The 25398-nt window shown below is 36.5% G+C and overlaps 1 protein-coding gene, 1 long non-coding RNA gene and 1 pseudogene across 3 annotated transcripts; 1 reads left to right on the top strand and 2 right to left on the bottom strand.

Annotated features, from left to right (window-relative positions):
- Window positions 1-84: 84 nt before the first annotated feature.
- Window positions 85-6719, bottom strand: LOC148292849 (uncharacterized; annotated as a pseudogene).
- Window positions 6720-8740: 2021 nt separating this feature from the next.
- On the bottom strand, window positions 8741-19610 carry LOC110757883 (Polynucleotidyl transferase, ribonuclease H fold protein with HRDC domain-containing protein). 2 transcript variants are annotated; one of them, XM_021959621.2, is made up of 14 exons: window positions 18764-19603; window positions 17306-17461; window positions 16403-16561; window positions 16238-16321; window positions 15963-16042; window positions 15755-15805; window positions 14980-15088; window positions 13688-13770; window positions 12339-12384; window positions 11876-11963; window positions 11598-11767; window positions 10038-10355; window positions 9842-9943; window positions 8741-9475 (listed from the first exon to the last, which is right to left on the bottom strand). In XM_021959621.2, the coding sequence occupies exons 1-14, from the start codon at window positions 19439-19441 to the stop codon at window positions 8852-8854; spliced, it is 2748 nt and encodes a 915-aa protein (XP_021815313.2). In that variant the 5' UTR covers window positions 19442-19603; the 3' UTR covers window positions 8741-8851. The 2 variants fall into 2 exon arrangements, with proteins under 2 accessions (XP_021815313.2, XP_088100156.1); XM_088244030.1 differs by lacking the exons at window positions 9842-9943; window positions 10038-10355 and having other exon boundaries at window positions 18764-19610.
- Window positions 19611-21731: 2121 nt separating this feature from the next.
- On the top strand, window positions 21732-25137 carry LOC148292848 (uncharacterized). The gene is made up of 2 exons (XR_015825658.1): window positions 21732-22239; window positions 24648-25137. It is a non-coding gene; the product is annotated as an uncharacterized LOC148292848 (long non-coding RNA).
- The last annotated feature ends 261 nt before the right edge of the window (window positions 25138-25398 follow it).

The raw sequence follows: 25398 nt of genomic DNA, 5'->3' as shown, positions 1-25398 counted from the left end.
ACAAAAGCAATAGCAGCTACTTGTGGTGTTTCTAAGATGGGAGATGCACTTGTGGTGTTTCCAATATATTAGATGTTGCCTCCTTCAAGCATTTTCATTGAGCAATTGCTCAACAAAGGCTTTTTTGATATCAACATCAAGTGACTTGAACAAAGATATTGTTTATGGCTTATCCAAAATAATTTTTAATGCTTTAATTTGATCCATAGCAGAAAACCCCATTTCCTTGACTTCTTTGGCAATATTAGATTGATCTTCATTACCTTTTAAGAAACCATCAGTCACCATTTGCATCCTTTTTCCAGGTACTTCAAACAATTTTTCTAGTGCAGTCACAATTCTATCTTCATCACTTGAGCCTATTTTCCTCTTGTTTTGACTAGCCATAGATTGGCTGCACTCCTTGTTTATGGACATGGGAGATGTATCATTTTAATCACTAGCATCAACTTCATTATTCCTTTACTCTTTCGTCATCTCACTAGGGACTTCAGCACCTTTTCCATTAGCACGATCCTTTCCAAAAATATTAGCAAGTCTATGAAATAATGGGAATGATTTGTTCCTCCATTCAGCTGCATTCTTGTGGTGCTACCATAAAATAAGACACCACTTAGTTTATGATTAACCATGTAACAAAAAACAAATCTTTGTAATGAAATATAGGCAAGTAGTACCTGCACATAAGTCTCCCAAGCTTCATTACTGTCAACTTGTGTTTATGATGTCATAAATTATACTATATTATTTTTTTCACCACTTAACTTTGATTCAATGTGTGGACTTGCCTTTAGCTTAGCACCAGGACATAGATTATTCAAAAACTTCTCCATTTGGAGCAAAGTACCAGATTTGAAATTACCAATCTCACATCGATGGCCTCTAGCCACAAAATCTTCAAGCACTATCAGCAATTGCTCTTCCTCAAATTTAGATCATGACCGCCTAGTTTGTTTCCTCCCTTGCTCAAAGTCTTGATTGGTATCAACACTTTCCATTCCTATTATGACTCCACACATATAAAGTAACACTATATATCATCATTGAACTAAAGAAAAACAAACAACAAAATAAATATGTAACATTGAAAAACAATAGGTAACAGCAGCAAGGTTGTCAAAATTATAACATAATTGGTCAAGTCAATATAACAATCATAATCATTATTCAAATTGCAAAGTTCTTAATCCTCAAGCAAATTAATACATGCTCAAGTTTGAATGGTGGTGTCCCAAATACAAATTGAAACAAAAATCACAAATTGGCTAGCTATTCATAAACCACAAATTGAAACAAAAACCACAAATTGGCTAGTTATTCCTAGTTCCCCTCCACTCATTATATGGTTGCAAGGCCAAGTCATCCCTCCATGCAGTCCATTGATTGGATGCTTTGACAGTGCCAATCGTATCACCTTCTATTGTATTTCTGCCTCATTAATTTCATTCACTTCAGGCTCTATTGGATCCATGGACATCTCCCTCCTAATGAGATTATGTAAAAGACAACAAGCTATAATTATCCGACACTGCGTCTTTATAGGGTAAAAAGACGGACTTCTTTGTATGCCCCACCTGGCTTTCAACAATCCAAAACATCGTTCTATTACATTTCTTGCTTTTGAATGCCTCATATTAAAATATTCTTGATGATTTGCAGCTGTATATCCATATCCATTCAGATATATGATACCTTGTTCCTCTATAAACTGCATGCCGCGTGAGCAAACAGCCAGCACATTTGTTGCAATTTCACCTTTCCTAGTTCGATATCTTGGTTTATCAGTTTTAGGCACAAGAACTTTAATGTAAGTTCCATCTAGAGCTCCCAAACAATTCTATTAAAAGAAAGGTTACCTTTAATTAAGTTCTAAAAATTTCAAAAGAAGACAAAGCAACTTACTAGAATTTCTCCAAATTTTCAATACATAATAAACATACCTTAAAACATTTCCATCTATACTCTATGCAACTCTCCCCCACAGGTTCCAGCACTCTCAATAGGCTACCTTGCAATAAAATTCCTTACAGCACAGAGTTGAAGTACCTACTAATGGTCTCACCCGATCGAATAAATCTACTTCTAATAGTATGATTCTTAACATGATGTGTAAGTACATGTAAGAATATACACACTTATTCCTCCAAAGTCACCAAACCATCATTTTTAACCTTTCCATTAGTGTGAAGCAACTCACATAATATACCAAACGTCCTTAAATCCATTCTTAATTCGCTCACACACACTACATTGTTCTCCAATATACTATTTAGATAACGCAACTGAGTCTCACGTCTAACAAAGAAACGATTATTAAGGTCACATCTTTCTATAAGCCATTGATGAACATCATAAGCACAAGGATTGTGCAACGACACGTTGTCTCTAAATGCCAAATCTCCATCAGTAATATCAACAAAAGCTTTCTTTGATCCATATCTAATAAATCATAGAAACCAACAAAAATTAAGCAATGTATATTTTTCCAAACCAACAAAGTATATGTCTAGATGATATATATACAAACCAACGAAGTATTTGCATTGCTCATAGTACCTATTTCTTTTTTTTCTTTTTTTCACCCGAAACAAATTACACTTTCCACTTGACAAGTCCCAACCACCATGAAAAAGAAAAACTAGCACCCAACAAACAGTAATGCCAAGCGACCCATGGAGAAATTATAGAGCATCCATGAGCAATTGAAAACCATTAGGAAATGAGAATAGCAAGCAAACTGGGCACATCAACTCTACTGATTCCCATTAGAAATTTCATTAAGAAAACCATGTCTTCCTATTTTCATAGTTTATTTAAGATAATTTAGCATGCCTCTTGACTTGAGCATGCATAAGCAACATCTTAAATGACTACCCAATTCCTCTCACTCCCAAATTGTTCTCCTCTCAACATCAAGTCAACTTTACAAGTTGAAGCTCTCTCGTACTTAAAATGTTTGGCAAAACATAATTTCGCAATTGAGCCAACTATTTATATCCATTCTAGCTTGATACAGAAACCTCACCATGAAAAAAGAAAAACCAGCACCCTATATCAAAACAATTCAAAATTGAAAACCCTAGAAAAATTTCAAATTATAATCCAACAAAAATTAATCAATACAAATCTTAATTTTCATCAGATTAAGCTAACTACAAACAACCCCATAATCAAAACTTAACAATCAAACCAAGAAATAGCAAATTGAACCCATCAAATATCACCAATGAGAGAGATAAAAAGAGAAGAAGAGTAGAAAGAGAGGAAGAGAGTTGAACAACTAACCTTGAGTGAGTGAGAGCAGAGCACAACAGAAGAGGAAAACAAACTAAAGCGGAGAGGAGAGCCAGAGCAATGTCGAAGGCAAAGAGGAGAGCAGAGCAACGTTGGATAATGGCAGACTCGATAGCAACTTCGTTATTTAGTAGCACCTCTTCAGAGCGCTCTATTTTGTGCCAACGAGCGAAGCATTTTTTTGTAGGCCCGGATTCTCTAATCTCATTTAACTTAAAGAAGGGCTGCATCAAACATGGGTTAGGGGTATTGTTTAAGCTAGTCCAATCCAAGGAGGTGTACCAAATAGGGCCTTAGAGTAAATATCCACCTACACGCAACAATTTTCTTTCCCTTAGGTAAAGGTACCGGCTCCCACATTGAATTTTTGTTCAAAGCATCCATCTCTATTCTCACAACTTCTGTTCATTTTAGGGTAATGACATCATGCAACTTGCTAGAAACAAATATAACAGATAACTTATTTACATATGATGCATATAACTTTGACAATCTATGGGTAGACTTGGTTACTAATGGGATATTTTTCCTTGGTTTAAGATCAGGAAATATTGAGTTTTGGGTTGACACGGTTAGAATGAGAAGGAAGTTTCTAAGGCAAGTCAATTGAAGTTTATGAAGATTCAAGTGATATCTCATGTATTTTGTCGTCATGAATCAATTGAGTCAATGCCAGAGCAAAATGGGGTATAGAGTGTAATACATCTTCAGACGAATCGAGTTGCACATCAGTATTGTAATTAACCTCATAAGTCAATTGACTTGGTGATGCGGAGGACGTAGGACGAACCTAATTCAGATGACTAGTCATGTTATACAATCAATTTTTTGGTTCTAAGTTATAGTTTGGATGACTAGTCATATATATGATCCTTTGGTTTTGGGAGGCACCATAAAATTTGTGCAGACACAACTTCTCGTCGCTCCTCCTCTCCCCCTAAAAATGAGGGGTTGTCAGAGCCAAAATAATATGGGATAACTTCATGGAAGATAACGTCCATAGTCACATACATCTTCTGTGTTGGAAGATGGTAACATTTAAATCCCTTTTGAGTGGAGTATCCCGTGAACATACACCATAGGGCACTTCATTGGTGAGGATAAAATGAACATAAGTAACACACCCAAAGATTTTAGGAGGCAGTTAGATACTCAGAGGACAAAAGTGTTCAGTAAGCACCTTGTTTGTGCAAAAATTCTCACGGGAGAATATCCGCTTGAATATCCTTCACCCTTTAAACTTCTTTCTCTCTCTTCCTCAGTTCCTGTAAAATCGAACTAGAGTCAAAGACCACACCCAGGGGGTGTTGGCTAAAGACCCTCTGATGCCTAAGTTAATTCGATTGCATCTAGGAGAAACAATAGCTAAAAAAGGGAACGGAGTTTTCTCTATGAAGATAATCGGGTGGCTGGAGCTGAGTGTGGTGGTTGGAGTTGTGATAGGAAAATATGGAGAGAGGGGCGACGGCGAGAGAGAGTGTGTGTAGGGTTCAGGTAGAAATTGGATTACCTTTTGTATTGAATGTAGCCATGTATTTATAGAGTTCTAGGCATCTATGGTTTTTCAAAGAATATCTTCTTATTTGGAAGGAAGATATTCTTTCCTCAAATTGTAGAGATTGAATCCATTAGGGATTTGATTGGGATCAAATCACTAATTAGCTCCAAATTCGGATAATATCTTAATTGGTGATATTATCTTTTTAAATAAAGATAATATCCCTATTTTTAGTATCAATTAATTTGCCAAATAAATGGGCTCAATTAATTGACTTAGGAGATATTCTTCTTGCCCACACACCTCGAGAGGAATCCAATAATTAAGAACACGATTAACCAAATAGGTAGCAGTTAAGACGGTATAACCCCACAAATAATGGGGAACCAACATGTCATGGCCAACCCTCCCCCTTATTATTTAGTTGGCCTGGGTTCGAAACTCCCCCTTCCTCTTAGAATAGAATATAGTTGTAACTCAAAATATTTAGAAAAACAAAAAATATGGGATTTTTTTAAATTAGTGAACTAGGGAAAAAAAAAAACCCATAAAAACAAATCAACAAAACTACTCAACACAAACCCGCCTAGGCATGTTAACAGGGTCTATCCCAATTGAAAATGGTCTTGACTTGTAGACTCGATGTCACGGGTTTGAAACCCAATGACACCTCGATAATGGGTGTGAGAAACCTCATTCCCCATGTAGTTCAGACTATTGTTTGTATTGAAAAAAGAAGAAGAAGAAAAAAAACAAAAACAAAAAAAAAAAAAAAAAAGAGGCCTAAACCTCAAAAACCCTAACATCCAAAGCAAAGAAATTGAAGATTTGCATCCAGAATCAGAGCAAAGAAAAGATTGATGTGGTGGAGCCTAAGCCTGAGCCTGAACTTGAACCTGAACCTGAACCTGAGAATGAAAAAGAGAGCTTTGTTGTTGCTACTTTAGCAGCGCTGTAAGATTAAGAGACTATTCAAAAGATTTGGAATCTCAGGCCAGGAGACCAGTGCCTAAGGCCAATGGTCGTGCTAGTGCATTGAAGACTAGGCATTGTGAACTTCGACTGAAGAAGCAAATTGCAGACAAATTCTTAGCCACCCAAAATTATTCAGCTCACCCAACAAACCACCATATCCAGTCCAAATCTAACTTTCTAAGCGGCGGCCCCGAGAATTTGGACTTAGCTATGTGTAAAATTGGGTGGGTTTGGGTGACAGTGGAGGGAGTGGGGAAGCTGGGTTGGGGCAGGGCTGGGAAGTAGGGGTTTCAATTAATTTTAAACAACTTAACTATTTAGAAATCAAAGGACGTGTAGTGGCCTAGCAGTTTGCCCTCCCCCTTATAACGTGGAGTGGCCTAGCAGTTTGCACTCCCCATCTCCTTAGAATAGAATATCTTTGTAACTCAAAACATTTAGAAATCAAAAAAATTTAAAATAAATTAATATCGGTTTGGGTTTTTTAATTTTTTTTTAATGAACTGGGGAAAACCCAGAAAAACAAACCAACATAACAAATAGCCACAAACCATCCTAGGCATGCTAACGGGATCTAGCCCAATTAAAAAGGGTCTTGAGTTGCAGTCGAGTTGTCTCGGGTGCAAAACCCAATGACACCTTGATAATGGGTGTGAGAAACCTTATTTTCATCATTCCAAGCAAAACCGCTTTGGTTTAACATGTCAACAACAATACTATAATCCTTCTTCAATTTCTTCAATTTAGAATCCAAATAGGGTGTAACTCTAATAGATGTATGTGGGACCAATAATCTGAGTTGAGTTTCTACCAATTTCATCATCCCTGATTTGAATGTGCCGGTGTCATAACGTTGACCACTTGCAACTAATTCATCAAGGATATTTAATAATGCTTCCTCTTCATTGGCTTGCCATACATATGTATTGGCCTTACCTTGAAACGTCTGCATAAAGTAACAACCACACATATGAACATAAGATGGGCTGCTTAAGTAAATTAGGTGTAGCAAAACAAAACAAAAAACCCACTGCCTAAGCAAACTATGTATAGTTTCACATATTGAGAAAAATACTCAGAGATCCCCTATATAAAGAAAACTTTTTATCTGATAACTAAGATAAAAAGCAGTCCTTGAAACTTACAAACATACCAGGCAGCCAAGAATCAGAGAAATTGTAGCTATTTGAAAGGTCCACCAACAATCAGTAATTGCTACAAGAAAATTCACAAGGATAGAAATTTGGCATCCTTTGTAAGTAAATTTCATAAATTTGAATATATGAAGACATATAAAAAAGTTTGCGATTCGTTTAGTAGTACATTTACTTTTTAAAACAAAAAACAGGAAGAGGAAAGATAATGAACTGAGGTTGAGTCGGTTTCAATCTTAGGTAGGATGCCATTCTCGCAACCCTAGCAAGTCGAATGGTCTTAAATTTATGTATTCAATTTGAACTTTTTAAGGGATTCTAAATGACTTTAAAAATTCAAGGGTATTTTTAGGATTTTAAAGTAGTATAAAAGTTCCGACATATTCAATTCAAACTTTATTCAAAATGACTTTATCAAAATGTATTCAAAATGACTTTATCAAATTCCATGAACTTTGAATATCGCGTCCTTAAAAATGACTTTATCAAAATGTCTTCAAGCCAAATTTTTAAGGACGCGATGTATTCAAAATGTCATGGACTTTGAAAGACATACATAAAGTAAAAGAGTTTGGTGAATTTTGTTGGAATTTAAAGCGGATTTCTCTTTCTGTCTCTGTCTCTTTCACTTGTTTTGGACTTCCTATTCAACCAATAGCTAATATCCCTTGTACCACCAACTAAGCCAAAACATTAACCTTGGGAGGAACCTTGGATTTCCAAATCAGACTTTAAGGGAGAAAAGGTGGACTACCTGGTATGTTTCTCAATCGATTTAAGTAGGATTTACAAGAAAATTGCCCTGAAGGCTCTAAGGACCATCTTCTTGCATCTTCTTTGTATGGAAATAATCTCACCTCCTCCAGCAGCCGCAACAAGTTTGATATCTACTCCATCAATAATGCACCTATTAAATATACTACATACCATATTTAATAGGTGCATTATTGAATAGTTTCACATTTCCTGAAAGTTTTACTTCAAAATTTCCATGATTCTCATGATTTATATAGATATTTCCACCAATACTCGGTAGATTTTGACAATCATTTGTTTAACCTTGCATGCATCATAGGTTTTCTAGTTCCCCATTGTGGCTTAACATGGAATTTTCTCCCCTCTATATATTTAAGTATTGTAATATTTTAAACATCTGAATGCATATTTGCCATATTCCTTCACTCTACTGTGCACTTTTGGAGAATGCGTGTAACATCTGCATTTGTCATTTATTTGTTCATCATCACTGTTATCTAAAACATGCAAGACTTCCAGAAATGATCTAAAGGATTTTTCATTAGATTCCTTAAACTCGTTTCTTGCATACGTTTTTTCCCCTTCAAAAAGCTTATTTGCATATGCTTCATTTAAGGGCTACAAACGTTTTTTTCAGACGCACTATGCTTGAGTCATCGACTTTCCTTAAGGACGATTGCTTGAAGCTTTAATTGCACTGTTGGTGTTGCGGTTTCTGCAATAGACAGTTCAAGATTGCACTCCATAGATGTCCCTGAGTCTGATATTGGAGCTCATTTTGGTATGTTACTGGAGAAAGAGGAAGGTTCAGATGTAACTTTTGCCTCTTTTGGGGTTCTAGAATTATTGTGAACCAAGTTATCCTCTAATCATTCTTATGGGCTAGAATTATAGTGAGGCATAACTTAATTTAACCCGTGTTTTACGCTGATTAGATTTAGATGAAACCTAAAAATATTAATTTCTCAATTTGGAGAGTTAAATATTTTACGGTCAATTTTAGGCAGCTTTACCTAATAACCTGCTATTAACCCCGTTCTCACCATTCTGAAAATTGAAGCTCTTTAAAAACACTTATAATTTTCTTTTTCTTCTTTCAATTTCATTCCATTTCTTTTGACAACTTAAAACATTCTGTCACTTGTGTAATACAGAACAAATCTATGCCTGAAACTTAACGAAACGTTGCACTTCTATTTCCACTTGCTGGAAAAGCTTGTCGTCGTCTACCTTGTGCTAGTTCTTTTGACCCATCATCATTTGAGACTATACCGCCTAAAGATTTTTTCTTCCCTCCTAAATTCAGGCTCCTTACACCTTCCCCAGCTCTGGCATCTTTAACCGGCTTAGCTCCAAAAATGACCCCTCTCTTTGCTGCTTCATAGTCAAAAGGCTTCACCTGCAAACCACCGGATTCTTGGGATTTCTCCACTTCTCTGGGTTTCCTGTTTTGCTTACATGACTGAAAACATTTTTGGAAGCTTGAGGACAAATCAGAGAGAGACATAGGTTCATCTTCTCCATCCCTCCCCAAAGCAGATGCCACTGAATCATTCTCATTTCTCGTTTCTGAGCAACCATTTATTGGTTCACCCACATCTGAATCATTTTCCAGTGTTATGATATCATCTAAATTAGACCTGTCAGGTGATACAGTGAGAGGCCCTTCAGAATGGGGAATTTCGGAACTTGTAGCTGGTGCTTTGATGATTGGCTTTGATTGCTCACTGCTTCCCGTAAATGAGTGGAAAGGAAAGTTCATTGATGACCTAATTTGCTCCAACTTGTCTTCCTTGTTCTATAAAGAAAATCATGTAGCAAAAGAGTTAGCAAAGTACAGGTTACTAAAGAAGATTACATGAAAAAACACGTAAAAATACAAAATTTCACCAATAATATATTATTCAATTACAGTTTAAGTTATAAAAAAAAAGGGGGTCACTTAAGTGTCTTGTCCAAACTAGGAGAACTAAGCTATATAAGAAAGCATTTCCAGTTGGAATTACTAAGCTATATAAGAAAGCATTTCAAGATGCAATCTTTCGATTTGACTTGAGAGAAGCAATGTGCAAGGTTCAAGTCTAGCTGCCACTGCAAACAATAAAAGAATCGACAAAGATGGTCTGCCATTTCAGGACAAATTGATTACAGCATTCTTACTAACCTTTCTATCAGCATCAAACTTTCTTTTTGAAACTCCACTCCCCAACAGGGAACTAAAGGCACAGCTAGGCTTCTTTTGCACCTGAACACTTACTCCGGTAACCTACAACAGAAATAGACAATCATTTTAAGACCAAAGCTTTATGAGCAAGAAACAAACAATATAAAATTTCAAAGAAAGCCAATGGTTTTAAAACCTTTGTTGAATCTAATAAACAGGCATTGCTGCTTGCTTCTCTGCTTTGCCACGGAACAATATTCTGTCTAGGAAGCACAGAAGTGTTGCTACTGCATTCAATCTTTCCTTTCCCATTTTCACCAGGATGCTCAAGAGAGCTTTCTTGTCCACCTCTTACAAGTTCCGAGGCACCACATCCAAGTTCAGTATCCTCCATTTTATGTGGCGGAGAAGCAGGTGAAGCTGCAGATATATCACCATTAATTGAATTGCTGCAGGACTCATCAGGTAAGACGGCTTCAGATCCTTCATTCGCCAATATATTCTCTTCAGTTGCCTGCAAACAGGCCTACTGTTACCAAAAGAACTGAAATTATAGTGATACCAAACATCTGAAGAACATTCTCTATCATACTCCAAGTCCCAATAAAATATGGATTTCAATTTAATTAAGGGCCTGTTTGGGAGTGCTTCTAGAAGGGCTAAAAGTGCTTTATGACAACCAAACGCACTTTTGACAGAAAAGTTTAGAAGCACTTCTGGCTCATAGAAGCGCTTTCTGGAGAAGCACTGGCTATGTGCTTCTTCAGTAAGCACTTGGATTTCTTATGAAGATTTCAACATCTTAATAATAAAAGTAGTTTTACCAGAAGCGCTTATGAGCAGGAGTGCTTCCTAGAGGAGTCCCAAACGAGGCCTTAAAATAATTTAAAATATAAGCACGAAAAAAGAAAAAACTCTTCTTGATAGTACTCAAGTAGGAAAGATAAGGATAGCAGACTTCTAGACAAACAAAAATGCATATTATGGATGTTTTTTTCTTGGTTGAAACATAATGTGGATGGGAAAAAAATATACATTTTCACCTGTTCATATAATGGATGGCCTAAGAGATTCACAAATTGAGTGCTCAGGTAAAACCAAAGAGCAACAATAAAAACAAATAGATATTCTCAACCAAAGTAGACCGCATATCAGACGAGAGGAGGAGTATGTATTTTGCAGCACTTAGCAACCTGAATTGCACAGGACCCATAGAGCCAGTATATCTTTGTAAACATTCATTTCTTTTCATGGAATGCCACAAATTGGTAACCCCCATGACATCAAAGGTAAATTGAAAAAAACCAAAGCACATTATAACTGACAATGGAAATTTTTTTTAATAAAATTTATCAAAATGACAGTTTAATTCCACAGTTCTAATCAGATTCAACAGTTCAGCACAAGGAATTTGGCATGAAGTATTTAACAAAGCATAATTTATAGCTAATCATTTGGTAAAGTATATTTAATGACTTTACAGTGCTTCAGTTATTAACTTTGCAGCTGAATTCCTTACAAACTTTTCTTCCTCCCCCACCGATATTTCCTAAAAAACGCAGTCATGATAACATAGTCAATGCAATCCAATATCTGCAATAGTCATAATTTTTTATCCATCTCACCCCATAGGAGGGATGGCTTTTCCTATGATCCAACAATATATGGGTCACCAATGAATGCAAGCCTAATATAGAAAAGCAAACAACAATGCCCAGTCACCGTGATGATCAGACTTCTAAACACAAGGCCTTACCATACCCGCACGTCCCAATTTCAGATGTTCGACCGCAGGCTCAAAAAAAGCAGCATTTTGCATAGAATGCCCAATGATGCTAACCACAGAAGCAAGATTGCGCTCAATGTACGGGTGCTTTGATTTCACCAATCGCTTTAACTTGCTAGTAGTGACAGGCATCTGTTTAGCTATTACCAATAAATAAATAAATAAATAAGTTGAATGTCTACTGTTTAAACATGTTGAGAAAAGAGAGAGAAATATTGAGATGCAATTTTGTACAAGTTTCCCATTACCAATTTCAAGAACAGTTTTGTTTGGTAATATATAGCCAGTACTTTCATCCTCTGCACGAGCAACAACATCCCGCCACTCACAAAGACCCTGAAAAATCATTTTTAAAGTACATCTAGAATAAGTAGCATACAACCATTAATATTACACATTTACACATTACTTAAGAATATAAGTGCCTCTCCTAAAACATAGTAGATATTACATTACTCAATAAGGAAACAACAGATTATATCCTTATGAATGTGACAAAGCATTTAACAATTTTCCTTCATGCAATCATTTTAACATTTAAACTAGTCTTCCTACACGAAAAATCATTAACGATAAATGGATCAGGGGTACCACACAATGAAAATCGTATTGGAATAGCAGAGGGGATATCTTCAGTGTTTTACTGTTTAAGTGAATCAACCAATGTTAAAATTTGAATGATACAAAGAAGAAAATAAGAAGGCAACTTACGGAAACAATTGCAAGCTGCTGAGCATTGAAACCAGCACCTTGCAACCTGGATCAAAACAGAAAAGAATATATCTTAGTCATTATAATATGCTATAATATATACTAGCCAGTTGGCACCCTCCCCAATGTGACATTTTTTTTTTCCTTTTTTATTATTTTAGCCTTTTCAAATTAAATTCTTCTGTCGAACATGTTGGTTAACCAAGGGCATTAAATAACCTTGTGAGGTCCCCTACGGTTTTATACTTCAATGATCCAAAATCAAATCTTCATTTAAAGATCATCCTTGAAAAAAAAATTAGACAAACTGGAAACCAAGAAAACATCTTAGTTGTGACCAAAAAATAGAAGAACGTGGTGTTTCAAGAAAACATTAAAATTACAACCAAGTAATTGAGTGGTTAAATGGTATTGAGTAAGTTTTGCAGCGATGATCTTTGAGAGAAGACCTAAAAACTAGACGGTTCGGATCATTGAAGTACAACGCGAAGTGGGCCCTCCAAAGGTGTCCCTCAAATAAGCTCCCTAATATAAAAGAACTGGACTCCTGTCATTTTCATATATTATACTCCCTCAATTACCACACGTAGTTGGATAAAGGTCATGTCACCAATTTTACTTGAAGGCTCAAGACCCATAGGGCACTCCTGATGGAGTTAGAACTGCAAACTTCCCTCCCTGACAGAACCAGTAATCATCTACTCACACATATTAATCTCTAGTAGGTTTTCAGTTTCAATCTGGTCTAAAGGGTCAATTTTCTCGCAAAAACCTCAACCACTTAATGATAATCAATTAATTTGATTGAAAAAGTTTTTCACTGTATGGGAGTTTAGGTCCGAGTTGTGGACCTGAAGAGGACGCACATAACATATTACATTGTTTTGGCGTTTTACAGATATAGTCTTGTTAACTGGGTTGGTAAAGGTTTAATTTTTGAAGGTGGTACCACACAACTTGATGTTGGATGTTAAGCAACAAGATTTCTGTTTCTAGTTTAGGTATTTTTGATCTGTTTGGATTAAAAAATTGTAACGGGGATGAGGAAGAGTTAGCGACTTGGGCTTTATTGGATTACACCAGTTTTGAGAACTTTTGATAATGGGATCCTGGGGATAGGGTGGTGGTGGGTTTGGGCAATGGCAACTGGAAAAGATGTAAACTCTCTGGAATTCAGAGGTGATCTACCATCCCAGAAGAAAATGAACGGAAAGGAGGGAATTCACAGGTGATCTACCATCCAAGACAAAACCCAAAAAAAAAAAAGGAGAAGAAAAGAAAAGAGAAACAAAGAAAATAAATTAGGTACACAGTATGCTAGCCTTTTAACCTGATATAGAGAAACATACCCATATATATGGAGATAGGAATTTTCTGTCAAAAGCTCTTTCTCATACAGATGCATGCATATATCATAACTCCGCTTGTAAACCTGTCAGGAATTTTTTTTTAAGGGGTCTTCAATAAAATTAATAAATAGAAAACAACGTATATATAAGAGAATGTAATTTAAAGAACCATTTTCTAAGCTGTATCAACTAATTTACCAGGAAGACATATTTACTACATATGAAAGAATGCTCGGCTCAGATCATACTAGAAGGGTTACCTACACAAATAATAAAAACACCAACTCGAACAATCATCCATCTGCATATGTTATAAACAACTCAATTTTAACATACTTCTTTTCGCTCAAGGGACTAGAAAAAGCACTAAGAACGCCATCTTTTTAATCTTAAAAGATCAAACAAATTTCCTATTAAAAAGAAACAAATATGCCATTCCATCATCAGAACCACAAGCCAATTGGCTAAGGCCTAAGATCAAATCAGCTACAGAGAAAAAAAATTATAATAACCACACCTGCAGAAAAATTATTCCAAACTAATAACACTTGATGAAAACAATACAAAAATTTTAATGGCTGCACTAGATGGACCCAAAAGACGCTTCAAAAATAACCCTCTGCTATCTTTCCCTTAGACTTTAGATCGTTCATAACTACAATGCAAAATAATAGAGTGCTAAGACAACCAAAGACAACATCTAGCAGAATATTTCAACCTTCACACGACCACAAATTACCAAAAATTACATAATGCCATAAATCATCTCCTCAACAAATAGATTGGAATGAACAATTAATTAACAGGGTGGCTTTCTTGATTACTTGTTAATCTTTGGTGAGACATCGCTGATGCATTTCATGAGCATTTTCACAGAGCTCGTAAACTTCTACGCAAAGACTAATTAAATCAAATTTGACCAGATCCCACAAGCATTCAGAAAAAGGAATACAAATAGAATTTCAACATCCCATATGGTCAACTTCAATGCTAGAAATGAAACAACAAGGAACATTGCATTAACCACCAAAAGTAAGCAAATTAAATAATGAAATTGCACTCATATAAAAGCAAAACAATGACTTGGGAACAAGTCACAGTCTTGCAGGAACAATGAGCACTCTAATGGAAATTAAAAGTATACTCATCCATAAGCCATAAATCAAAACTAGCAGTTAGCTACAAAAGTTTACAGTACATAAAAGCATTAAGAATGTGCATAACACAAAAGATTAAAAACATATAATTCCAGGAGAGTAGAGAGAAGCATGGGATCCTCATATGTACTATACCTCTACTAAAGGAGTGTCCAAGTTTTCTGATTCCTTTGGCATCAAACATAACATTGTTCTCATTAAATCATACATGTGCAACAGATAGTGTGTATCTTCTCTGGCATATCTGTCAAGATAACAAAACTGCTTTAGGGAATTGGGGAGCTTAACTTCATCACCTCAAAGTAATCTAAAAAGAACAGTCACAAGAATGCAACAACTTAAACAACTAGAATATGAACCACCAAAAAGGCAAAATTAAAATACATAAGAATAAAAGAAATTTAAAATTTCTAAAGCAGGGTCTTGTTATAGTATGAGTTGAGGACCTTAACGTAGATGGATAGGTCTCAAAAAAACAAGTCATTTCTGCTGGGCCTTTATTCTTTTTTTGGGTTCATTAGGGTTTTATTGGTTGGAACGTCCATGCGTGCAGACTTCATGTAATAAGTTGTCCAATCCAATTTTTTCAATTTGGAGGCAATCTTAATCATAAAACTAACTGCTATCCACAAGCCATATTATCCTTAACAATCAATCAGTCGTAACTGGGACAACCATTTTAAAATCAAACAGCAAGCAAAGTATATTAAAATGATATTAGGAAGAAACCAACTAACTAGATTTTGGATTTTTCAGTTTCAAATCACTCTTATATATAAAGGCAGAAAGTTAAAGTTGCATTGAACAAAATTGAAAGAGAACAATGATTTACGGACTTGTAATATATAATCGACTCAACTAATACTAGCTATATTACCCAGTAAACATATGCCATAATCCACATTTTTACCTGACCATCTCCTCAGGAAGTGGGCGTAATCTCCAATCTGCATTCTGGTATCTGCAAAGAGTTCACTAGTCAAGCTTGAAAAATATGAGCTGGAGAAATAGGTGACAGTCAAAGCAGCAACAAGCAAATTTATTGAAAATATAAATAATAACAAGTATTTAGAACACTTAGAAGATTGAAGAAATTAAAGTAAAAATAAAACACTTACTCTTTGTTAGCAGTAACACCACATAACTGATGTAGAAGATATTCCAAACTATTTCTCTCCATTTTCAATACCCTTGAGGCCTGAAGATTAAGACAACCCCATTGTCCTTGGTTAGCAGCACATTATGAAGATTAAAATATATTTTGAGTAAAAGGGCTAAAATTATAGAAACAAATAGTACAGCTATGATACTTTTCCAAATTATGGAAACAGAATTAAGTATTCCTTTACATGATAAGTGAATCCATTTGTTCAGTGGTTTCAAAGTAAATCACCTGGCCAGTATCAAACAAATTGCAGATATAAATGCCAAAATCACGTTGGAGCCACATGATATCTCGATCTGCTCCATGCATCACCTAATGAATTATAAATTTTATCAGGAAAAAAATTAGCTGATATGTTACGAACTGAGAAATGCATATGAGCAAGATACAAACCTTTCTCTTGGCAGGGTCCTTGAAAACTTCCCTGAGATATGGACCAACATGAATTCTAAGCTTCAAAGTATCTACTATAAAATCTTCAGTTCTAGTAGAAATTTGCATCAAGCAAGTCAATCCTTGAAAGGATCGATATTGATTGTGTTCCAAATCAACCTACACAGCAAAGGATAGAGGTTTAAAATGCATGGAAATGAATGCCACATTAAAATGTCTAAAGTAAATGAAGTAACCACAATATTGAGATGCCAACTTAAGCAATTTCATGGCAGATACCAGTGAATACATTGTGAAAACTCAGTTTTGTCACACACCTTAGAAGCAAAATTACAGAGATCGAAGGGAAAAGGCTAAATGAAAGTAACTTCATGCAAAACATAAAGAACAGCCAAAGAATATATATGTGCATATATATCTTAGTTATTAAAGAACAAACTTTTATGAAAGAAAAGTCCCTAACAATACATATAAAATAAATAAATAAAAGTTGAAAGGAAAGAAACAAATAGTTATTACATTTAGATCTGTGGTCTTTACAACTTTCCAAATTGCATGTGGACACAAAAAAGGGCTAACTACGTTTTACACCATCGAGGTTTGGGGTGATTCTCAAAATGGACCTTCATTTTTCAACTTTGTCACATCACACCCCCAGATTTTGAGATTGTATTGCTGTTGCAAGTATAATTTGTATGCCAGTGCCTAGAATATAATCATACTTCCTAACCTTAAAAAAAAAAACCATGATTATCACTGTAACTGCAAGTGCAACAAACTTCCCCAATCATTAATGACTTTGATATACAATCTAGCAATGATGATAAAATTAATATAGTGTAAATAACCATGAAATTCAGATCGACTGACAATAAAAATTAAATCATTGCCGTCCAATTTTACCGCAAATTCATTAACACCACGCAGCTTAGCTGCCAGCTCTTTCAGATCTTTGACCTCCTCCACAAGCTTGAATGGTGTAGACTCCAATGAGGGTGGTTTTACAGGCTCAACATCCCCAACATCAGTGTCAACAAAATCCAGAACAGAAAGCTTCTCCTTTATTCATTCAGGAAAACAAAAATTAGAAGATAAAAGGGAAAACAGGTATTTTAATTTTAGCAAGCAAACCTAATTATGCAAGGTAAAGATAAAGTTTCATTATTCGATGAGCATAAATAAAATATAAAATCTATCACTTCATGCAACCAAAAAAGTAGTTCAAATTAATACATCAAATCACAAAAACCTTGAAACACACTATTCCATACAACTATGTCAGTAAGAACAGATAAATTTAATAATGCTCAACAAATCCATGGTCAGAAGAAGATATCCATGTAGTAAAACTAGAATAAAAGTTAACAAAAAGAACGGACAAACTAGCATCTAGTGTGCAACTCAATGCTTCTTTTGCCATTTTGCAATAACAAAACCTAACTCAATAACAAACTAAGAGCTTCAAAAATTATCATTGTATACTCCTTTCCGTACAGACAGCTATTGGCTTTCCAGGTGTTTTTATTCAGGCCAGATTTGTTTCACCGTCTGTTAGCTAATGTACATTTGTGTTTATAACAAAAACAAGGTACATGTGTTTTCTTAGCTAAGTCATGGGTCTACAACTGGTGATCTTGAGTAATTATAGAAGGAATACTATTTGGTTGAATAAATGCATTTATACACTCCTCTACGGACACATAAAAGTTTTTGTCTTGATTTAAAAGATGCCTGTAATGGTGTGTCAGATTGAAGAAGATGGAGAACACACTCTAGAAAATGAAATAAATGGCAGGCCCAAAGGTCTTGCCTCAAGCAGTTCCATGTAAATAAAAAATAAAGGATATTCTATAGATGGATAGTGATAAATTCCAAATTTTTCACTCAGTTATCGTTTTTAGACCAGCCATGCCTTTGGAAAACCCCTTAGGATAGAGAAATGTCGGAAATATTTGTAACTCAAATTTATATTGGTAAAGTCTGCATATAGTTCCCAACACTCCATCCATCCTCCCTCATGAGTTTAAACATTAAGGGAAGGGAACATAACATGATAAACTTGGTGCAGGGCACCCCATTAGTGTATAGCTTCCCACATTGTCAAAAATACATCTTTCTCTAAAGACCCATTTTTTGACAGCATAGCCCCAAAATGATTTGACATGTATTCTAAAAAATGTAACCATTTTCAAAACCATATTGAGTAATGGCACATCTACCAACACAAATCATGTTTTCTTTTCCAATTCTAAGAATTTAATTGCAGTAAAGAATCATAAAGAATTCCTACACCACTGGCTCCATGGGCACAGAAAACATCATAATGTTCGAACAGACTAAAAACATCAATTAATGACTTACAAGGGGATGAAGAAAACGCTGGTCGTCCTCACTTCTCTGCAACCAAACATGCTCAAACGGCTGGTTTGAATTATTAACCAAAATGTTGAACTCCTCCTGAGGCCTCCGAATTGTCGGTATATGAAACGGTACCTTGGGCTTCGTCCCCACAGTCTTCTTGTCCTTGGTAGCCACCTTCACGCTCGAGACCTGAGTCGAATCACCATTAGCACTCGCCGAGCCACTGGGCCCCTTCTTCTTCTTCCCACAGACCAATTGAAACCCATTTTCCGAGTCAAAATCCGCAATCATCGGCCGCTTGGGCTCCTCTGCCTCTTTCCTGATCCTCTTGAACTCGTCCACCGACGAGTCAAACCTTTCGAGCACCTCGTCGTTGACGTTAACCAGCCAATCGTATGCGTCGTCCAAGTCTTGGGGGAAAACCATCTTTTTGCCCCAAATAGGCGCCGAAGAGCCAACGGAGCCGAGCATTGACTGCGACTGTTCTGTGATTTGTTCGATCGGGGCCTTGAATTCTTCGAAGTTGCGGTAGAAATAGAAGTCTTGGTTGGAAGGTATGCCACGCGATGAGCCTGAGAGCTTGGATATCGACGAGGAGAGAGGACCTTTGGTTAGGGTTTGGAGGGCTTCGGTCCTCGGTGGCTGGGGTTGGTCCACCTTCATGGCTTCTTCGCTCATGGTGGTCGTCAATGGCAATTTTATGGTTAGGGTTTTGCTAGGGTTTCATTTACAAGTAATTGCCTCCCTGGTAATCACCAGTGTTTCGTTAACATGCCGTTGTTTATAACCATACCAGGATTTCACGTGACGTGCCCACGGATGCACGTGCCAATGAAGATTGTGTGAGTTTGAATTTCATTTTTGCGACATATGCATGAGATTTTTGTGGTGTAATCACGAAAATGATAAGGACAAGTATATGCTTGATTTTACAAGTTGGACGCATACATTGATTATGAATTTCTGTTTTGGTAAGGGTCACGGTCGACATCTTTTAAGTGAATGCATAAAATTTGACAGATGTAGGAAAAACATTATTTTCAAAAATATAACTATGCATAATAGCAGACAAATATGTCAATTAAACAATCATGGCAAAAAATAATTGGGTCGATTGCAGCAAACTCCTTCAAATGTGAGGTAGAAATAAATTTAGAGAAAATGAAGAGTTTTAGAGATAGGATTTTGGAAGAAAGATTTGATTGAAGGATTAGCACAACATAGCAAGTTGGTGATTTCATTAGTTAGTTATCCTCTTTGGCTTGCACTACTCAACCTCCAAGTCTGGATCATTTGTCCAAAGCTATTTTCATTTGCTGGCAGATTTGGGAAGCTAGAAATAATCTGCTGTTATGAGATTCTCAGCCACATCCTGCTAGTTGTTTTCATGCTGCAGCTACTGTTGGCATGGATTATTGGCATCATAACCACTTGGTCAAAAAGAAAAATGATATCCCTACAAATGGATAAAATGGCACCCCCTCTTACAAATTGGATTAAAATTAACTTAAATGGGTCTGTCATTAATTCTCAAGCCACCACTGGTTTTGTCATTAGGAATAGTGATGGCCATGTGTTACTAGCTAGTGCCAATAACATTGGTGAAAATTCCACAAATGTGGTTGAAAGTGTTGCTCTTTAGGATGGTTTGCTGCTACTTTTGATAGAGATTGGGGTCAGATTGTGGTAGAAGGTGACTCTAAGCTTGTTATTGACAACGTCCTTAGAAAAGTTACTTCCCCTTGGAGTATCCAACAAATTATTCAAGATAACTAGCACCTTAGCTCTTCTGCAACTTTTATTTGCTTCCAACATATGTATAGGGAGGCAACATATGTGGACGCTATAGCAAATTTGGGCCATGGGCTCTCATCGCAAGTTTTTTGGGAGCTTGGGCTTCCTTTGTTAGTATGTTCTCCTTTTTATTTTGAGCTCGTTAGGCTTTCTTGTCATAGGGGTTTCGCTTTGTAATTTCCGTTTCTGCATTTTTTTTTTTTAAAAGTGATGAAAAACTTCAATATGAGCATGGCTTAGAAGAAATCACCACAATGGGCTTCTAATTCAAAATAACATAAAGTCATTGTTAAGGTAAAATGTGTCATCCAACATAATTTCACTACCGCTACCTAAGTAATGGTGCTTTATTATTTTTAGGTTCGTCTCATTCGACACAAAGTGTCTCTTAATTGCAATCGGGAAAACCCTTTGATTCCACAATAGAAATAAACATAAATAAAAAATTTGTTTGATTTTGTGGTTGGTCTTAAGTAGAACCCTAGGTTGCTCACGTATCCATTTCAGGAATCAAGCCACTGGTAATTTAAGGAATTACAATGAGTAAATGACTCATTGAAAAAGAAATTTGAGGTGGATTTGCTTGGAAAAGTGTTTTCGTAAACTTGGATCAAACCAACATAGTTCAAAAGTTTTGGAAATTAATGAGTAAAGGACCCATTAATTGAGAATTTTGTCTTTGAGACATTTGAAAAGGGTTTAGAATCCTTTGAAATATTACTCAAAGATTTTGAACTGGATTTGATCTGACATGAAATTTGCATGGATGGATTACCCATGAGAAAAATTTAGGATTTTTTTTACCATTTGAGAACATTGAAATTTGGAGGTTAACGATATTTTTTTGTCCATGTTAAGAGTGGTATCATTTACTTGTCAATTTACATAAGGCACTTTGGACCAACCAATCCTATTTTAAGGAGAGGTCCATTGGGCTTTATTGGACTTTCTTTGTCAAATAACATGCTTTAGCCTTTTAATCGTTACAACCAAAAGTTGTAGACACAAGGACAGAAGAAACACAATGATTATACAATGCTTTATGGTCATGCAATTAAAACTGTAGTCTTTAGCTCATTTAAATTTATACTTAACATAAAAGGGAACATTAATCCACCCGTTGGTGACACCCATATAGTAGGCCTTATAACATACTTAAAATTGTTTTTGTTCCGCCCATTCACTTAGCCCTTTTCGGTTTGAGGCCATGTGGTTGCAACATGTTCAATTTAAAGATTTCATTATGTTACAGTGGGATCTTGGTTCTGGGTTTGCATTGGAAAAACCTTGTGCTTTGGTTGAACCACTCAAGCATTGGAATCTGAATGTGTTTGGTCCTTTAAGGCAAAAGAAGGCTAAGCTCTTACGTAGACTAGCTGGCATTTAGCAGGTTCTCTGCTTTGGGCCTAATAATTATCTGCTTCAGCTAGAGGCTACTTTATCTGATGATTATAACTCTGTCTTGGAGCAGGAAGCATTGTTCTAGCACCAGAAATCTAGAGTGCAATGGCTACAAGATGGTGACAGGAATACAAAATTCTTTCATTTGACTACCCTAATTAGAAGGAGGAGGAATAAGCTTGAGCGGCTGAAAAATGAGAGTGGTTCTTGGATTGAAGGAATTGTGGGTATTAAAGAAATTGCTGTCAATTATTTTATTGGCCTATTTTCCCAGACCCAAGGTAATGCCAATGATTTAAATCTCCCCAATTTGTTTCCTACTGTTGATTCTCAAGATTTAGATATGCTGACTAAAGATGTGGATATCCTTGAGGTTAAAGAGAGCTTATTTAGTATTGGGGGTTTGAAAGCTCCTGGAGTTGATGGGTTCCCAGCTTGCTTTTTTCAAAGTAATTGGCAACTATGTGGTAACGACATCTTTGATATGGTTTGCACATCTTTTAGGGACTGCATCATTCCTCAGGGATTGAATTCTACTTTGATCACCCTTGTTCCTAAGATTGAGAATCCTCATTCAATGGCACAATTTAGGCCTATTAGTTTATGTTCTACTCTCTACAAGGTCATCTCTAAGATCTTGGTTGCCAGACTCAAGCCTATTCTTCCTAGTTAGATCAGTCCCAACCAAGTCAATTTTGTCCCTGGTAGGCAAATTGATGATAACATTTTGATCGCGCAAGAGATTATGCACAAGTTCAGAATTGCCAATGGAAATAAATGATTTATTGCTTGGAAGATTGATTTGTCTAAAGCTTATGATCGGTTGCGTTGGAGTTTTATTGAGCTTGTTCTTGTTGAGTTGAGGCTGCCTCCCCCCATTGTACAATTGATTATGCAGTGTGTTTCCTCGGTAAAGTACCAAGTTTGTGTGAATGGGGAACTCACTAACTCGTTTTCTCCCAGTAATGGCATTAGACAAGGAGATCCCCTTTCTCCTTATCTATTTGTTCTTTGCATTGAAAGATCTCCCCTTTCTCCTTATCTATTTGTTCTTTGCATTGAAAAACTATCACCCATTATCTTTGATGCTGTCAGGAGCAAGCAGTGGAAATCTGTTAAATCCTCTCAATCGGGGACTTCTGTTTCACATCTATTTTTTGCAGATGATTTTATCCTCTTTGGGGAAGCTACTCCAAAACAAGCTAGGATCATGAAGCATTGTTTAGAGGTGTTTTGTCAAGCTTCTGGCCAAACTGTCAATTTTGATAAATCCGTTGTTTTGTGCTCTCCCAATACTTCTAGGGCGGTAGCTATGGAGATTAGTCTCATTTGTGGATCTCCGCTCATGACTAACTCGGGCAAATATTTAGGAATGCCTCTTGTTCATTCCAAGGTAACCATTGCTACTTATGGGGATTTGCTTGATCAAGTTCATGCTAGACTTGCCTCTTGGAAGAGTAAGATGCTCTCTTTGGCTGGCAGAGCTACCTTGATCCAATCTGTGACCTCTTCCCTTCCTGTCTATGCTATGCAAACTGTTAAACTGCCTATTAGTATCTGTGAGAAACTTGACCAAATTAACATAAATTTTTTATGGGGGGTAATGAGAGAAAACAGAAAATTCACCTTTGTCAATGGGATATTGTATGCATACCTAAAAGCTTAGGTGGTTTGGGTTTTAAGAAAACTCTACATTTGAATCAAGCTCTTCTAGCTTAAATTGGGTGGAGGCTCTTCCAAAGAGATGATGATCTCCGGGCTAAGGTATTCGAAAGCAAGTACCTTAAAGGGAGGTCAATCCTTGAAGCTGATATGATTCCAAGGCAAGGTTGTTCTTCAACTTGGCGTGGGGTTGTTTTTAGTTCCAATGACTAAAGGCTTGAAATGGAGAGTTGGTGATGGGGATCAGGTTCTTTTTTGGAAGGATAAATGGATTGATAGCTTACCTCCTTTGATTCAGGAGGTTCCTGTGACTGGGGCTGATCTTGAGAGTACTGTTTCTGAATTCCATAGGGATGGGTAGTGGGATGTGGCCAAGCTTAAGAGTGTCTTCCCTAATGAGCTTATCCAAAGAATTATTTGTTGTCCTGCTGATTTCGGTGGGTATTTGAGGGATTCGCAGATCTGGTTTCCTAGTTCCAATGGTATTTTCTCAACCAAGTCGGCTTATCAATTATTGTTTAACGGGTCTGAGTGGTCTGACCCTTGGTGGAAGACTCTATGGAAGATGAAAATTCCACCTAAGTTGAAAATTTTCTATTGCCTGGTTTATCAAGGGAAAATCCTTTCTAATGAGCAATAGGTTAGACGACATCTTACCTATGATGCCTCTTGTATGTACTGTCACTGTGGGGTATTGAATGAATCTATCTTGCATATCTTAAGGGATTGCTCTAGGGCCCGTATTGTTTGGGCCCAACTTTTGAAGCCTCACTAGGCTGCGAGTTTCTTTCATACTGAGCTTAGGCCATGGCTCCTCAGTAATATGTGTTCTAAGGATGCTATGGTGCAGGGACCGTGGAAATTTACTTCTGTGTTTGCTTGTTGGTTCATTTGGAAGTGGAGAAATAATCATGTTTTTAACTCTGTTATTGAGCTGCCTTTTTGTCCTATGATGGTTATTTTCTCAGTGGTTCAAGATTGGATTAAAGCTTCTACTATCATTACTAAAGCCACTGTGAAAACACAGGTTTTCTTGCTTGGAGCCCTCCTGTTCATGGTACCTTCAAGCTCAATGTGCACGGCTCTCGACGGGCTGCTTCTGGATGTATTGGTGCTGGAAGGGTCATTTGCAATTCACTTGGAGAGTGGAATGGTGGTTTTGCTATTAATTTAGGGATAGGCTAGGTGCTGGAGGCTGAACTTTGGGGTCTTCTCTTTGGTTTGAAGCCTGCTGCTGATAGTAGAATGGTCTAAATTCATCATTGAGATGGATTCTGCTATTGCAGTTCAACTAATCCAACAACATAGTCTTCTCCTCCTTCATCCTCTTGTTGCTTTGGTGTCCAGTTGTGTGGGGATCCTAAACAAGTTTGAGAGCTATGAGATTTATCATATTTATAGGGAGAAGAACACTGTTGCAGACAGCTTGGCTAGCTGGAGTCATAACCTAGATCTGGGTTTGTATCTGCTTGATGAGGCTCCTGATTGGCTTGGCTCTGTGTTGGTGGATGACATGCTGCGTGTTATGCCGATAAAAATAAATAAATAAAATGGTCTGCATTGTTCATCTTTATTCATGTTATGCCTTTGGCATTGTTATGATATTGAATTTGAAGTTTTCCATTGAAAAGTCTTATGCAATTCCTCGGACTTCTTGAATTGTACACCGCTGTTATATGAATATTGTTTTGCTCTTGTGCTTCATTGTTTTTGGGAGATTAGTGTATATGTTAGATTTGCATGCTGATTATCTCTGTTTTCCATATCTTGATTTCTCA

Source organism: Prunus avium, chromosome 7 (genome assembly GCF_965620075.1).
Source record: "Prunus avium chromosome 7, drPruAviu1.hap1.1, whole genome shotgun sequence".
Lineage (NCBI taxonomy): Eukaryota > Viridiplantae > Streptophyta > Magnoliopsida > Rosales > Rosaceae > Prunus > Prunus avium.
Note: the sequence above shows the minus strand (reverse complement) of the source record. Positions and strands in the feature narration are given on the sequence as shown.